The following is a 13936-nucleotide window of genomic DNA, read 5'->3' as shown; positions in this document are numbered from 1 at the left end:
AATAAAAATGATGTTATATGGACTTATGAACATAACTATCAAGTTGCTGAGGAAGTCTCAAATAGAGACGAAACGTTCAACGGATAAATATAGTGTTCATCTTAATTAAACCCGTCCAAAAAACAACTTCCCTAAGAGTAAACTTAGTAATAATATTAATAAATTTTGGATAAGAAAAAAATCTTGATTATGTAATCAATTATATTCTTTTTTAAAGTAAACAGTATCAATAATTGTATTTCAGAATTTATTACAATTAAATCCAAGAACAAAATCATTTGCAAATCTTGTTCCATCCACAACAACTAAAGCAGTTAAACAAAATTGGAAAAGAAATATCCACGATAAATGTGACGTAAGTTTAAATAATGATAATTATTTTACAACATTTAACACTGTTGAGACAATAGTTGTTTAAATGAGTTTTAAATTAATCTATTATCTATTAGCTTTTGAAACTTATCATGAATTATCAGTTATCAATAATTAACACTCGTATCTTCTTCGCGTACAATTCGTTTGACGAATTCTCATGTATGACGAAATGAGAAATCTATTATAAATAAGGCATTGAAAAAAATATAAACATATTACTTACTTTTAATGGTTTATAGGGAAAAAAATTTAACCATAAACGCTTTTGTCAAACAGATTGTACATATAATAAATATATTTTGTAAAAAAATCGAATAACTTAATTAATAATTAGGAAAAATTTGTCTTTTTAAATTCACGATTAACAAAACTATTTATTTTATATCGAATTTCGTTATTTACAGAATTGTCTACCATTAAAAAATAACTTCGATGATATCAAACATACGACATTGAGTGAAAGAGGTTCTTTGAAGGAAGCGGCTCGTTGTTTGAAATGTGCTGATGCACCTTGTCAAAAGTCCTGTCCAACGCAATTGGATATTAAATCTTTTATTACTTCAATATCGAACAAAAATTATTATGGGGCAGCTAAAGCTATTTTTTCGGATAATCCTTTGGGTCTTACGTGTGGAATGGTTTGCCCAACAAGTGATCTTTGTGTTGGTGGATGTAATCTTTATGCCACTGAGGAAGGACCTATCAACATTGGTGGTTTACAACAATTTGCTACCGATGTAATAAAAAACACTTTTTTTTTTTTAAATTAACTATTTGCATTAATTCTTTTCACTTAACAAAATGTTATCACATAATATCTTTGGTAGTCAATTTCTAAGGAATTCTTTATTTATATTCATTAATTGTTTTTATTCATTTTATTAATATATTTTATTAATATATTTTATATTTGAATATTATCATTTTCAATTTATCATTTTAATTTATGCTTTCAGATTTTCAAGCAAATGAATGTTCCTCAAACACGAATACCTAATCAATCCGTCCCACATGCTGACACAAAAATCGCATTGATCGGTTGCGGTCCAGCGTCTTTATCTTGTGCCACGTTTCTTGCACGATTAGGCTACAATGACGTAACTATTTTTGAAAAATACAATTACATTGGTGGTCTCAGTTCTTCCGAAATTCCACAGTATCGACTTCCCTATGACGTAGTAGATTTTGAAATAAATCTGGTTAAAGATCTCGGGGTCAAAATCGAAATGAATAGATCGTTAACAGAAAAAGATTTAACGATCCGGGTAAATTCATTTTATCATTTTAAGTAAATTTTGGTCAATTTTATGTATTTAGAAGTGAAGAAAAATTTTCTTTTCATATTTTTGTTTTTTTTTCAGGGACTTTTAAAAGCAAATTACAGAGCCATTTTTCTGGGAATTGGCCTTCCCGAGCCAAAAACGTTAACAATATTTTCCGGTTTAACATCAAACGAAGGATATTACACGTCAAAAAGTTTCCTTCCCCTTGTAGCTAAAGGTAGTAAACCTGGAATGTGTTCTTGTAAGAGTAACGAAAAATTACCACGATTACGAGGGAATGTAATAGTTTTGGGTGCTGGTGACACAGCATTTGATTGTGCAACCTCTGCTTTAAGATGTGGTGCTAAGAAGGTCTACGTTATTTTTAGAAAAGGTTTTACTAATATTCGTGCTGTTCCTGAAGAGGTATGTACTAATTAGTGTATTTAAAATATTTCATTAACTCCTTAACACATACACAAAACTCTTCAAACCCATTTATGATCTCTTACAAATCGGTCATTATCTGCTAAAATTTGCCTATAATGATTCAGATTGATCTAGCTCGAGAAGAAAAATGTGAATTTATACCTTTCCAATCACCGAAACGAGTGATCGTTCGTAATGGAAGAATTGTTGCTGTTGAATTTTATCGAACTGAACAAAATGATGATGGCGACTGGATTGAGGACGATGAACAGATATTCCGATTAAAAACTGATTTTGTTATATCGGCTTTTGGATCGGGATTACATGATTTGGATGGTAATTAATAAAATTACATAAATTATATATATATACTTACATATAAGTATGAATAATCAATAATATACCTAAGTAAATGTAAATAAATACTAAATCTCGATAATTAATTAACAGTAAAACAAGCTATGGTACCAGTTAAATTAAATACATGGGGCTTACCAATAGTAGATACCAAAACCATGAGCACATCCGTTCCTGGAGTATTTTGTGGTGGTGACTTGGCTGGTATTGCACAAACTACTGTGGAATCTGTTAATGATGGAAAAACGGCTGCTTGGTACATTCATAAATATTTACAGGTACATATTTACCTTACTTGTTAAGTAATACAAATTATAGATACTCTATTACATATCTATATATAATATTTTATAGGAATCCTTTGGTTTAATGGTTCCGGACACACCACAATTACCAAAATTCCATACACCGATTGATGAAGTTGATATAAGCGTAGAAATGTGCGGTTTAAAATTTGAGAATCCATTTGGCCTTGCATCTGCACCACCATGTACAACTAGTGCAATGATTCGTCGTGCATTTGAAGCTGGCTGGGGCTTTGCTGTTACTAAAACATTTTCTTTAGATAAGGTACATCGTTGAAAACCATGTAAAAAATCATAATTTCGATTTTCTTATATGCGATATACCTTTAAGGATTTGGTTACCAACGTATCACCACGTATCGTTAAAGGAACAACATCAAGGCATCATTTTGGACCTGAACAAAGTAGCTTTTTAAATATTGAATTAATATCTGAGAAGACTGAAGCATATTGGTGTCGTAGTATTACTGAGCTAAAGAAGGATTTCTCTACAAAGGTTTTTAAAGATTTGACAATTTTATATTTTTGTTAATTATATGAAGTATATATATGTATGTGTACATACATGTATTTAGATCGTGATCGCTAGTATTATGTGCACTTATAACAGTGCAGATTGGACAGAGCTTTCAAAGAAAGCAGAAGCAGCTGGTGCTGATGCTTTGGAATTAAATTTATCTTGCCCACACGGCATGGGAGAATCTGGAATGGGCTTAGCATGTGGACAGGTTTGTATAAACAATTAATTTCTTTATTTGACTAATTAGATAAAATACCAGTAATATTTGTAGGATCCAGAATTAGTAAGAAATATTTCAAGATGGGTCAGAGAAGCAGTGAAAATTCCATTTTTTGTTAAATTGACCCCAAACATAACCGATATTGTTTCAATTGCTAAAGCAGCTTACGAAGGAAATGCAAATGGAGTGTCTGCTATTAATACAGTGCAAGGTTTAATGGGATTAAATTCTAATGGGATACCATGGCCTGCTGTAGGATATCATAAATTGACTACATACGGTGGAATGTCTGGAAATGCAACAAGACCACAAGCTTTAAGAGCTGTTTCATCTATTGCTAAACAACTTCCTAGATTTGCCATACTTGGTATTGGTGGAATCGATTCCGCAGAAATTGCTTTGCAATTTTTACATTGCGGAGCATCGATCCTTCAAGTAATGTTAATCATTTTCTCGACAAATAATTACATTTAATATATAACTATCTATTGAGATATTTGTTATTGAAGATTTGCAGTGCTATTCAGAATCAAGATTTTACACTTATCGACGATTATGTGACTGGTTTAAAAACATTATTATATCTGAAGAGTCTTGAACAAACAAAAGATTGGGATGGTCAAAGTCCGCCTACTTTTAAACATCAAAAAGGCAAACCAGTTTCTTTGCAACATGCTCTTGGTAAAGTAAGTATCAATGTGTTTGTATTATTGTGTCATCAAAATTGTTGATATTAACACGTGTTAATAGAATATACCATACTTTGGAGAATATCAAAAATTACGAGAAAAAAAGATTGCAGAGATAAAAGAAAAAATTAATCCATTAGATGTTAAGTTTTCATCAACAAGACCAACACCAAAACCAATTGGGACAGTACCAACTATAAATGATGTTATTGGAAAATCATTATCTCATATTGGAGCTTACAAAGAATTAAATAATCAACAGCAAGTTGTTGCGTTAATAGATGACGTATGTTAATTATTAATATTAATTATGTTTGCATACTTATGTTCTTTTGATGAAGCTTGTTCTCTTTATTCTATTTTTTTTTCTAAGGATATGTGCATAAATTGTGGAAAATGTTATATGGCTTGTGCTGATTCTGGTTATCAGTCAATTACATTTGATTCGGAAACTCATATACCAAAAGTTACTGATGATTGTACTGGTTGTACTCTTTGTTTATCAGTATGCCCTATTATTGATTGCATTACGTAAGTTTTTATATTTATTATTTGGATTATAACTTAATGAATAATTAATAATTATTCACAGAATGGTTCCAAAAACAAAGTCACATATCATTAAAAGAGGTATACTACCAAAAGGTTACATCGAAGCATTGGGTTAAAATTTTCTAAACATTTCTAAACAAATATCAGTAGATATTACTTATTATTAACACATACAAATTATTATAGTAAAATAAATAAGTATTCCATAAAATAGAATACTTAGATGTTTACAAGCAAGAAGAGTCTATTGCAAAAATTGAATGTCATATTATTTACAACTTTCAAATAAAATATTGTGTTAAACAATTAATATAATTTAAATTTAAAAAAATGGATTGTCAAACCATTGATATTTCTTATCTGCATCTAAATCTTGCTTATAATCGACACATTTCTTGTTGATAAGGCTGAAATGAAAAAAAAAGAAAACAAAAACGAATATTTGTTATTATTATAAATGCAATAAAAAAGATATTAATATATATATAAGAAATAAAATGTTATATATACCCAGAATACTTGTTGCACTTTAAAATAGGATAATCCTCGTCGAAACTTTGCGGACTCAAAATATTGAAATAAGTTATTCCAATTTTAGTGGCTATGATTGAATTAGCGCCTTTTAAACAATTGTAAAATGCAGAATCGCATGAACGATGTGATCTGTAAAAAAAAAAAATAAGTAAATAAGTAAAAGGTATCACAATTTTGTTGATATTTTTAGTTGCATGTACTTCTATTCTACCAACTAAAAATAAAATATATATATATATATATATATATCATATACATTGTGGGCAATGCCTAGGAAAAGCTCACAATCTCGGCAAATCCTACTTTCTTTATACATAATATATATATAAAATGAATTATACAACCTCGTAAAAAGTCCAACATTTTTAAGACCGTATTTCTCTTCGCCTGTATTAATATTACTGAAACACTTATCATGATCTCTACAACAAGCATCTGTACTTGCAAAGAAACCAAGGTCTTCATCGTTTTTTGCTATATCGCCATCGCCACACCAAACGGTACCTATAATCATTTTTCAATCAGTTTGTAAATTATTGATTATTGTCTAAAAGTAATAAATAAATAACGATTATTAAACGATTATTAATAATACAGAAATCGTATACATAATAAATAAAAAGTCATTTAATTAAATTATAATTATATGATAATTAAATACCTGGATAAATAGCTCTGAATCTATCAGAAATCGAATTCAAAAATTGACCGTATCCTAAGTTGGTCTTATTATTAACTTCAAATCCTTTAATTGGATCCTTAAGTTTATCTGGAATTTTCGATATAATTTGCTGTACACCTTTTCCAAATATTTTATTTGCATTTCCCAAAGGTACTAAAAATGTGTTAAGAGCTTCTTCGACCGTGGAAAGTTTTGTAGAAACTTGATTAACTTCGAATGTTTCTTCAGGTTCATATTCAAGTTTATTTTCTCCTTGATTTTCAATATTATCAACATTTTTACCGAAATCAAAAATCGGTCTAAAATTTATTAATTTATTCTGCTCGACGTTTTTTTCAGGCTCGTGTTCGAGTTTATTTTCTGCATGATTTTCAATCTTATCAACATCTTTGCCGAGACCAATAATCGATCCAAATTCTTTCCCTCTACTTAGCTCGATTGTTGAGATTATTAAGATCGTTAATACAACGAAACGTGAGTACAGCATTTTTTGATTGGTAAAATATTATCTATCTTTCTGAAAATGATTTCATATAAGTCATTTATTTTATAAATTATGTATTTTTTAAAAATCAACAAAATTATACTCTCTAGTATGCGGTCATGGGTGTGATATAAATGATTTATTTCATAAATTTAAAACATCATTTCTCTTACTGCTTATTGGTATTTTTTTCTTTATATATATATATAGATAGTGATATAATAAAAATTATTATTTATATAAATTAAAAAGAATTTACAACACACTCTTCGATTATTTTATGATTTTCTCATTCAAATAGATCGACACCTATTATTCGAAATCAACAAAATTTGTTTTCAATACTATTCATAAAAAATATATGAGAAAATATTTCAAAATACAAATTGATTCTCTTTCTAAATCGAATAACTATAATTATTTATTAGGCAATAAAATATTTATTGTAGAAAATATTATATACTGTAGAAAATATCAAATATTCATCACACATAATCGGAAACAGTATTAATATTTTTTTTTGTTATAAACAATTAATGGAGCTTAACAAAACTAAATCAACTATTTAAATATTAAACGACTTACCAATGAAATAAGAAGTTAGGTCGTTTGACTGTTGAACGTGGACTGTTCGCTCAGAAACAATTCTGCAACTTTTATTCTACCAACTGACTCAACCATCCGGAATTAATTCCATTAATACCAGTCTTTTAGCAACTGCACAAATATCTGAATAAACGAAGAAACACCATCATCTCTTTTAACGATATAAACAACAATGGTTAAGATTGATCATCAATCAATTTTTTATGGTCTTGTTTCTTTTTTTTCTTCTATCTTTTTTTCTAAATACATATTACATAATATTTTTATTATACACATGTGTAGTTTATTAAAAAATGTAGAATATAAATAATTTTATATATAGAAAGCTAATTTAAATACAAAAAATATTTATTAAAATCTTAGATAAAAACCTAATAGATATAGTAACTAGATGAATTTTACATAAAAATTATAAATATTCTATTTCCGTGTATACAGCAAACTATTATCTTATACAACTTAATAAAGTTATGAAAGATGCTATTATAAATACAATTCTATTTTGCAGCAAATATTTAAAGACATGTAATGAATTCTATTACTTTTATTCAAATTTTCCTCACAATTAGTAGTTTTATATCTATTGCATTGAAATGGCACAACCTAAGTATACGGAAAAAAGAAAAATAAATAAGAAAAAACGAACAAGAAAATGTTTAAGAAATAATACTTGACGCGCTTGTAGAATAAAATTACAATTTATCAATGTCTATAAAATGATATTCTTACCGTTTATTACACAGTATTTCTAAGAATATTTACCATTACTTATTTAAAGATTATTGATAATGATAATCATGTTAACTTCGATCAATAAATTGGTTAATTGCATGAAGAAAAACATGTAAAAGAGACGTTCGTTAACTTGATATTTCTGAATAATACAAAGAATATGCATCTTATTACTTATTGATGATATTTCTGTTAAAAATAACTCTCACAATAAAGATTATTAGTAATAGCCTTGCGCTATCTTCGATAAATAAATTTCAAAATTACACGAAGATAAAATAAAATTAAATTCTCATTGGATATTTCTAAATAATATAAAGAATATTCATCTTGTTACTTATTGATAATATTTCCATTTAAAAATAACTTTTACGAAACTTTTCTCTCTTAATCTTATAAACCATATTAATCACAATTTATTTGTCAATCAATTAATATTGATTTAAACATTTAATCAATTTTAACTTATAGGTATATATATGTAAATAGGCTAAAATATAAAAATATATATATTAACAAGATTATAATTTATTACACGTTCACAATTACGAAACAGTTATTTAAAATTATACATCACAAATTGTAACATCTTATAATTACGTTATAACTTACACAATGAATGGTAACTACGCAAATAATTCTTTTCTTCTTTCCCTTCATTTTCTCCAACTCAATTGTACAAATGTAAGAAGAAAATTATTCATAATGTTTTTCTAATAACGTATATATATTCACTCAATCGAATTTTTAACTTTATGTTCAGGTGATTCATTCTTAGATAGGCTTTTGGTATCTGAAAATTCTCCTTCTTCTAAAGCTCGTCGTTTTTCAAATCTTATACATCGTGGACAAGAATGATTCCGTTTAAACCAACAAGCACGATGGTATACGGCTAAACATTGTTGACAACTTATTGCGCAAGTATCCCAGGAATATATAACTTCATTGTTTCCACACATTTCGCATAAATGACCTCTGAAGATATTATAAATTATATCGTTTATTTTATGATACATAATATATCTATGGGATTACATATACTTTATATACACGATATCCTGTAATCAATGGTATAAACAAGCCAAGGGGAAATTTTGAAAATTGAAACATGAAAAACTAAATCGAGAATGTAAAATAAAATTGTTTATATAAGAATAAATATGAAAATTTGTCAAGTACGTATACTAAATTGCATTTTCGATTTAGAAATGATTCTCATATAGTATCATCCTCTGCTTAGTTGTACCATCAATTACAGGACATCCTGTATATATAAACTTATAATTCTCTAAAAAAAAAAAAAAAAACAAAAAAAAATAATTTTAACTTTACCTAGCTTTGCACAATTTGCATTGTTCGGTTATATGCGTATGCATGATATCATAAGAAGTACGAATTTCTTCTAGTAAAGCACCACTTTGTAAATTAATGAGATCTTTTATAGAATAATTTCCCGGATTTTCAATTATATGTGTGCGCAAACCAATTTTCCATGGCAATCCTTGCATATTGGCTTCTGGACATATTACTAAATAACGCTTCATCATTTGCATTTCTTCTCTCATTTTCTATAAATAAATATTATTTAGTTAGAAATTTATTCTTATAGATTTAATCAAGCTTATTACTTATTAAAAATCATAAAATTTCTAATATCTTACTTTTACTAAAGACAAATCTGGAACTAGTGTAAACAATTTTGGATTTAATTCTTCCAATAGTAAGAATGGACGATCTTCAAGAAGTGCCAATAATTGAGCTGAAGCACGAGAAACAAGCCTTGGTTCCATATCCCAATTTCTAATAACTCTCGCAGGTATTACCATAGTCGTATTCCAATGACACCTCTGGCAGTAATATAAGCCAGTGTAATCGCACAGTCGTGGCTCTACCCATGGTGATTCTATGAGTTTATAATTATTACACATTATAGAAAAAAAAAAGATAAGAAAGAAAATACAAATATCAATAAATTAAGTACTAATCTATCTTTATGCAAAATGAATACTAGCTATGTGGTTACCTGAACTTTTAAAAGGGCTACCAAAACAAGACAATGACAATCCTTTTGGGAATGCTTGTAAGATATAACATACAAATGTAATTAAATAACATGCAGTTATATATAATTATTCTTATTTTAACAAATTGATACAATTTTAAATATACCAGCTATATGCACTTTATCCAAATTTTCAGTCTACATAAGAATATTGTAACAAGATAGGTGTCGAAGTTTCATAATGATATTTTTGTAATATAAATTAGTTTCTATGTACAATGTGTTAAACTTGATTTTGAGTAGATCTCATACGCGACTTATGATATTTCTCAAATTTAGCATACATAGTTGGTATGTCAAATGTTCATTTATATATACTTTGATAATTTAATATGGAAAATCACTTACTAAAAGTTATTCGTATCTTGCACTCTGCGCAGCGGTAGCCTTGATTAGACAATCCTCTTTCGGGACAAATGTCTTTAGTATAAGTATAACCACCGGCTTCACTTGCAATAACATGTACACAGACACGACATATATTGCTTAAACATTTCCAATGAACGCTGAACCTACAATCTATTACATATGATATTAATATTAATTAAAGATATATTTACTAAGTAGTTTGTAGTTTACTAATTAGTGAATTAACTGAATTTACCGCTGCACATGTACCAAGACTGCAGCATCATCCAAATGGTGCCGCTACAGTGATCACAATATACAGGTCCAGAAGAAGTAATATGATACTTTTGAGGAATCAAATGATGACCAAGTATTACATGAGTTTCAAGAAGTTTTTGATCCGATGTTTCTCGTAATTCTTGAACTCGTAAACGTAATTCAATTAAACGTCTTACAAGCCATTTCCTTTCATCCGAACATTCTGCGCTTTCTAATACCATTTGTTTACATTTTTCAATCATTCTTTGTAGATCTTCATCGGATGTATCCTATCATTTGCAAAGATGATAATATAAAAAATATATGTGTGTGTATGAACAAAAAGATAATGTAAAAATTGAAAGAAAAGCATAAGTGTATAGTAAACCTGAGACAACGAAACTAAAGGTTCTACAGATTTCAGATTAAAGGGTATGCTGCCTTTACTGTCAGAACTGTCATCTGCTTCTCCTGTCATATAATCGGACAACGAAGATGGTGTTGAAGTTGTTGTTTCCGAGCTATTTGCACGAGCTCTAATCTCCTGACTATTTTGTTCCTCGTTAGTAATTATTTTTGTGTCTACCATATTTCTTATCTTTAATTTAACATTTGCAATGATAACTGAATGTTTTACATTGATCTATCTAGAATTAAAATATACTGTGTCTCGTTTTCAACGATACAAATTCGACGAGACACGTATCGCGTTCGTTCTCTTTGTATGAAGGCTTCGTTAGTACATACATATGCGTTAAGCAGTATTATAACGTTAGTATCAAAGTTGGCCTCTAGAGAGTGCAGTATATAAATTGTATATTTTCCTAACCAATAATTTTGTTTAACGTGTTAAGTATTTAATTAATGAATCGTTGTTAAAATATAAAACATTATGTCACTGCTCATAAGAGTATTAGCTTTAACCAGAACAACGTTGCAATCTACATTAATCAAAAGAGTAAGGGATTAATCTTCGCCATTGATAATTGATTTTCTTTTAGTTTTGAAAGTAAAATTAATTTTTAGGATGTACCTGTAAGATTGATTTCTTCTTCACACACTTGCTATCAAGAAGAAAGTAATAAAATTGAAAATAGTAATGAAATTGAAAATAATAACGAAATTGAAAATACCGATGAGATAATAGTAGATCCTGCTAAAGACCGTAGACAAGTTATTCCCGTTGAAACTAGTATAGAGTATATGCTAAGCAGCGGTAAGTTAAATTTCATAAAATATCCTATTTAAAAGCGTAGATTCACGAAATATTTAAATAATTAGGAAAATTACATTAGGTTGAGATTTAGAATGAACATTTTTTTCTATGTGCTAACATTTTAGCTTATAAAGAAACTTACGGGGATGATCCTGTATGGACAAAATATCGAAGAAATCATAAAGGACAATTTCCTCCGAGAAAAACAAGAAAAACCTGTGTAGTATGTATTCAATAAAATGATATTAAATTAATAATATATTTTTAAATGAATTCACACTATATAAATATTTGTAGAGAGGTGGTATAATAAGTACTGGTAATCCTTGTCCAATATGCAGAGATGAATATTTGATCTTAGATCATAGGAATGTCAAATTGTTGGAACAATTCATTTCTAAACATACGGGTGAAATATTAAGTTACAAAAAAACTGGCATTTGTCAAAGAAGATATAAACAACTTCTTGTAGCTGTACTTAGAGCGAAAGAATATGGTACTTTAATGCTTGACGTTCCTCTTAAAGAATATGACTATTCTGAATGGTATAACGAACAAAAACAAGTATAAATTGTTTGAAAAAACAAAAGAACATTAAATAGTTGCTGAATATTAAATAAAATCTTATTGCATCTATATTGTAAAGGGGATACGTTTTATATGATGAGATACGATCGATAAAAAATAAAAATGTCTAATGAAGTCATAGTCTGCACATTTGCTATAGTAGGTGGTGGTATAGCAGGTGTTTCTTGCGCGGAAGGTGTAAGCTTTTTTATGCCTGAAGAAAGTACTGTATTAATTACTGCAAGTCCATTAATTAAAACAGTAACAAATATTATTCCATTGGGTAAAACAGTGATGCAATTTGACATTGAGGAAAAAAATGCAAAAACACTTACTGAAAAGCATCCTTCTTTAAGAGTTATACACGAAACTGTAACAAATATAAACATTAATGAGAAATGTATTAAAACTCAAACTGGAAGATTAATAAAATATACAAAATTATGTCTTTGTAACGGTGGTAGACCAAAACTTATAACGGAAAATAATAAGTATGTTATAGGTATTAGAGATACCGAATCTGTAATTCAATTTTCTCAAAAGATTCAAAATGCTAGAAAAATTGTTGTTGTGGGAAATGGAGGCATCGCAACTGAACTTATACACGAAGTCAAAAATCTTGATGTAGTTTGGGTGATTAAGGATAAACATATATCTGCGACATTTATTGATCCAGGTGCAGCTGAATTTTTTTTACAAGATATTTACAATACAAATAAATCAGAAAATACTGAAATTAAGCCTGTCCGAAGAATGAGATATACTACCACCACTCACCTATCATCTAAGGAAGGAGGACCTGCTCTTGGTCCAGACTGGCATAATCATTTTCTTATAAAAGGTACCTCATCAACCAACAGAAAAATCCAAATTGAATATGAATGCGAAGTAAAGGAAATTCTTATGGAAAAAGAAAAAGAGGAAAAAGAAACAGAATGTAAAAATACAGAGAAATGGCCTGTCTATGTAAAATTAACAAACGATAAAGTTGTCGGCTGTGATTTCATAGTATCTGCAACAGGTATTTTACCAAACTCAAATCTAGCAGGTCTAGAAAACCTTGAGAAAGGGGAAGATGAAGGTTTATGCGTCGATTGGAAATTGGAAACTTCGGAAAAGGATATTTATGCAGCGGGAGATGTGTGTACTGCAAGATGGGATATAGCAAAACATTGGTTTCAAATGAGACTTTGGACACAAGCACATCAAATGGGCATTTATGCTGCAAAATCTATGACATCGAGTCAAAAAGGAGAAGATTACATGCAAGATTTTTGTTTTGAACTTTTTACCCATGTCACTAAATTCTTTAATTATAAAGTAGTCTTAATAGGTTTGTACAATGGTCAAAAATTAGATAAAAATTATGAGATATTGCTTCGAGTGACCAAAAAAGAAGAATACATTAAACTTATATTAGAAAATGGAAAATTACAAGGAGCAGTACTCATAGGAGATACTAATTTGGAAGAAATGTGCGAGAACCTTGTTCTTAATCAAATAGATTTGACTCCATATGGCGAAGACATACTTGATCCTAATATTGATATTGAAGATTACTTTGATTAGCTGAATAAACTTGTTATACTGCTGTATATCTATATGCTTTCTTTTATTTTTTTATTATTATGCTGAGAGTTCATTAGAAGTATACACAATATACAAAAATCCTTACAGAAACAGATTATTTAAAATGATACTGATCTCTATATTTTTTATCATTGTATTTTTTTTAAAA

At 28.6% G+C, this 13936-nt stretch overlaps 5 protein-coding genes across 8 annotated transcripts; 3 read left to right on the top strand and 2 right to left on the bottom strand.

Moving 5' to 3' along the window:
- Positions 1-241: 241 nt before the first annotated feature.
- LOC106791840 (dihydropyrimidine dehydrogenase [NADP(+)]) lies at positions 242-5150 on the top strand (the record flags this gene model as incomplete). The annotated part of the gene is made up of 14 exons (XM_014757794.1): positions 242-355; positions 780-1112; positions 1332-1640; positions 1737-2063; positions 2192-2402; positions 2517-2701; positions 2778-2993; positions 3060-3224; positions 3304-3456; positions 3520-3903; positions 3978-4154; positions 4219-4443; positions 4531-4688; positions 4750-5150. Coding segments are annotated over 14 exons (3033 nt in total), but the record flags the coding sequence as incomplete, so codon positions are not given.
- On the bottom strand, positions 5013-7137 carry LOC106791859. Of its 2 annotated transcripts, none has more exons than XM_014757831.1 (5): positions 6995-7137; positions 5905-6438; positions 5588-5747; positions 5220-5372; positions 5013-5116 (listed from the first exon to the last, which is right to left on the bottom strand). In XM_014757831.1, the coding sequence occupies exons 2-5, from the start codon at positions 6410-6412 to the stop codon at positions 5032-5034; spliced, it is 906 nt and encodes a 301-aa protein (XP_014613317.1). In that variant the 5' UTR covers positions 6413-6438; positions 6995-7137; the 3' UTR covers positions 5013-5031. The 2 variants fall into 2 exon arrangements, with proteins under 2 accessions (XP_014613317.1, XP_014613316.1); XM_014757830.1 differs by having other exon boundaries at positions 5905-6442; positions 6995-7136.
- A 1122-nt stretch (positions 7138-8259) lies between these two features.
- Positions 8260-11171, bottom strand: LOC106791845 (differentially expressed in FDCP 8 homolog). Of its 3 annotated transcripts, none has more exons than XM_014757801.1 (7): positions 10804-11171; positions 10414-10705; positions 10158-10328; positions 9771-9824; positions 9409-9650; positions 9080-9315; positions 8260-8722 (listed from the first exon to the last, which is right to left on the bottom strand). In XM_014757801.1, exons 1-7 carry the CDS (start codon positions 11002-11004, stop codon positions 8479-8481), a joined length of 1440 nt encoding a protein of 479 aa, XP_014613287.1. In that variant the 5' UTR covers positions 11005-11171; the 3' UTR covers positions 8260-8478. The 3 variants fall into 3 exon arrangements, with proteins under 3 accessions (XP_014613287.1, XP_014613289.1, XP_014613288.1); XM_014757803.1 differs by having other exon boundaries at positions 8335-8722; positions 10863-10960; XM_014757802.1 differs by lacking the exon at positions 9771-9824 and having other exon boundaries at positions 8335-8722.
- Positions 11157-12296, top strand: LOC106791846 (28S ribosomal protein S18b, mitochondrial). The gene is made up of 4 exons (XM_014757804.1): positions 11157-11373; positions 11442-11631; positions 11757-11854; positions 11929-12296. Exons 1-4 carry the CDS (start codon positions 11308-11310, stop codon positions 12199-12201), a joined length of 627 nt encoding a protein of 208 aa, XP_014613290.1. The 5' UTR covers positions 11157-11307; the 3' UTR covers positions 12202-12296.
- On the top strand, positions 12237-13799 carry LOC106791844 (pyridine nucleotide-disulfide oxidoreductase domain-containing protein 1). Its single transcript, XM_014757800.1, has one exon. The coding sequence runs from the start codon at positions 12322-12324 to the stop codon at positions 13765-13767; it is 1446 nt and encodes a 481-aa protein (XP_014613286.1). The 5' UTR covers positions 12237-12321; the 3' UTR covers positions 13768-13799.
- Positions 13800-13936: the final 137 nt, after the last annotated feature.

The sequence above is a fragment of the Polistes canadensis genome, unplaced genomic scaffold (assembly GCF_001313835.1).
Source record: "Polistes canadensis isolate GaletaPanama2010 unplaced genomic scaffold, ASM131383v1 scaffold_347, whole genome shotgun sequence".
Classification (NCBI taxonomy): Eukaryota; Metazoa; Arthropoda; class Insecta; order Hymenoptera; family Vespidae; genus Polistes; species Polistes canadensis.
This window is presented reverse-complemented; position numbering and strand designations above follow the sequence as displayed.

Bases quoted from the DNA above. Each gene is read 5' to 3' on its own strand.
- LOC106791859 (XM_014757831.1), bottom strand. From the start codon at position 6,412: ATGCTGTACTCACGTTTCGTTGTATTAACGATCTTAATAATCTCAACA. The intron at 5,748-5,904 runs GTATTTAATTAT...AAATGATTATAG, and splicing joins ATTCAGAGCTATTTATCCAG to GTACCGTTTGGTGTGGCGAT. The intron at 5,117-5,219 runs GTATATATAACA...TTTTCATTTCAG, and splicing joins AAGTGCAACAAGTATTCTGG to CCTTATCAACAAGAAATGTG.
- LOC106791845 (XM_014757801.1), bottom strand. From the start codon at position 11,004: ATGGTAGACACAAAAATAATTACTAACGAGGAACAAAATAGTCAGGAG. The intron at 10,329-10,413 runs GTAAATTCAGTT...CATATGTAATAG, and splicing joins GTCTTGGTACATGTGCAGCG to ATTGTAGGTTCAGCGTTCAT. The intron at 9,651-9,770 runs GTAACCACATAG...ATAAACTCATAG, and splicing joins TAGCCCTTTTAAAAGTTCAG to AATCACCATGGGTAGAGCCA.
- LOC106791846 (XM_014757804.1), top strand. From the start codon at position 11,308: ATGTCACTGCTCATAAGAGTATTAGCTTTAACCAGAACAACGTTGCAA. The intron at 11,632-11,756 runs GTAAGTTAAATT...CTAACATTTTAG, and splicing joins AGAGTATATGCTAAGCAGCG to CTTATAAAGAAACTTACGGG. The intron at 11,855-11,928 runs GTATGTATTCAA...AAATATTTGTAG, and splicing joins AAACAAGAAAAACCTGTGTA to AGAGGTGGTATAATAAGTAC.
- LOC106791844 (XM_014757800.1), top strand. From the start codon at position 12,322: ATGTCTAATGAAGTCATAGTCTGCACATTTGCTATAGTAGGTGGTGGT.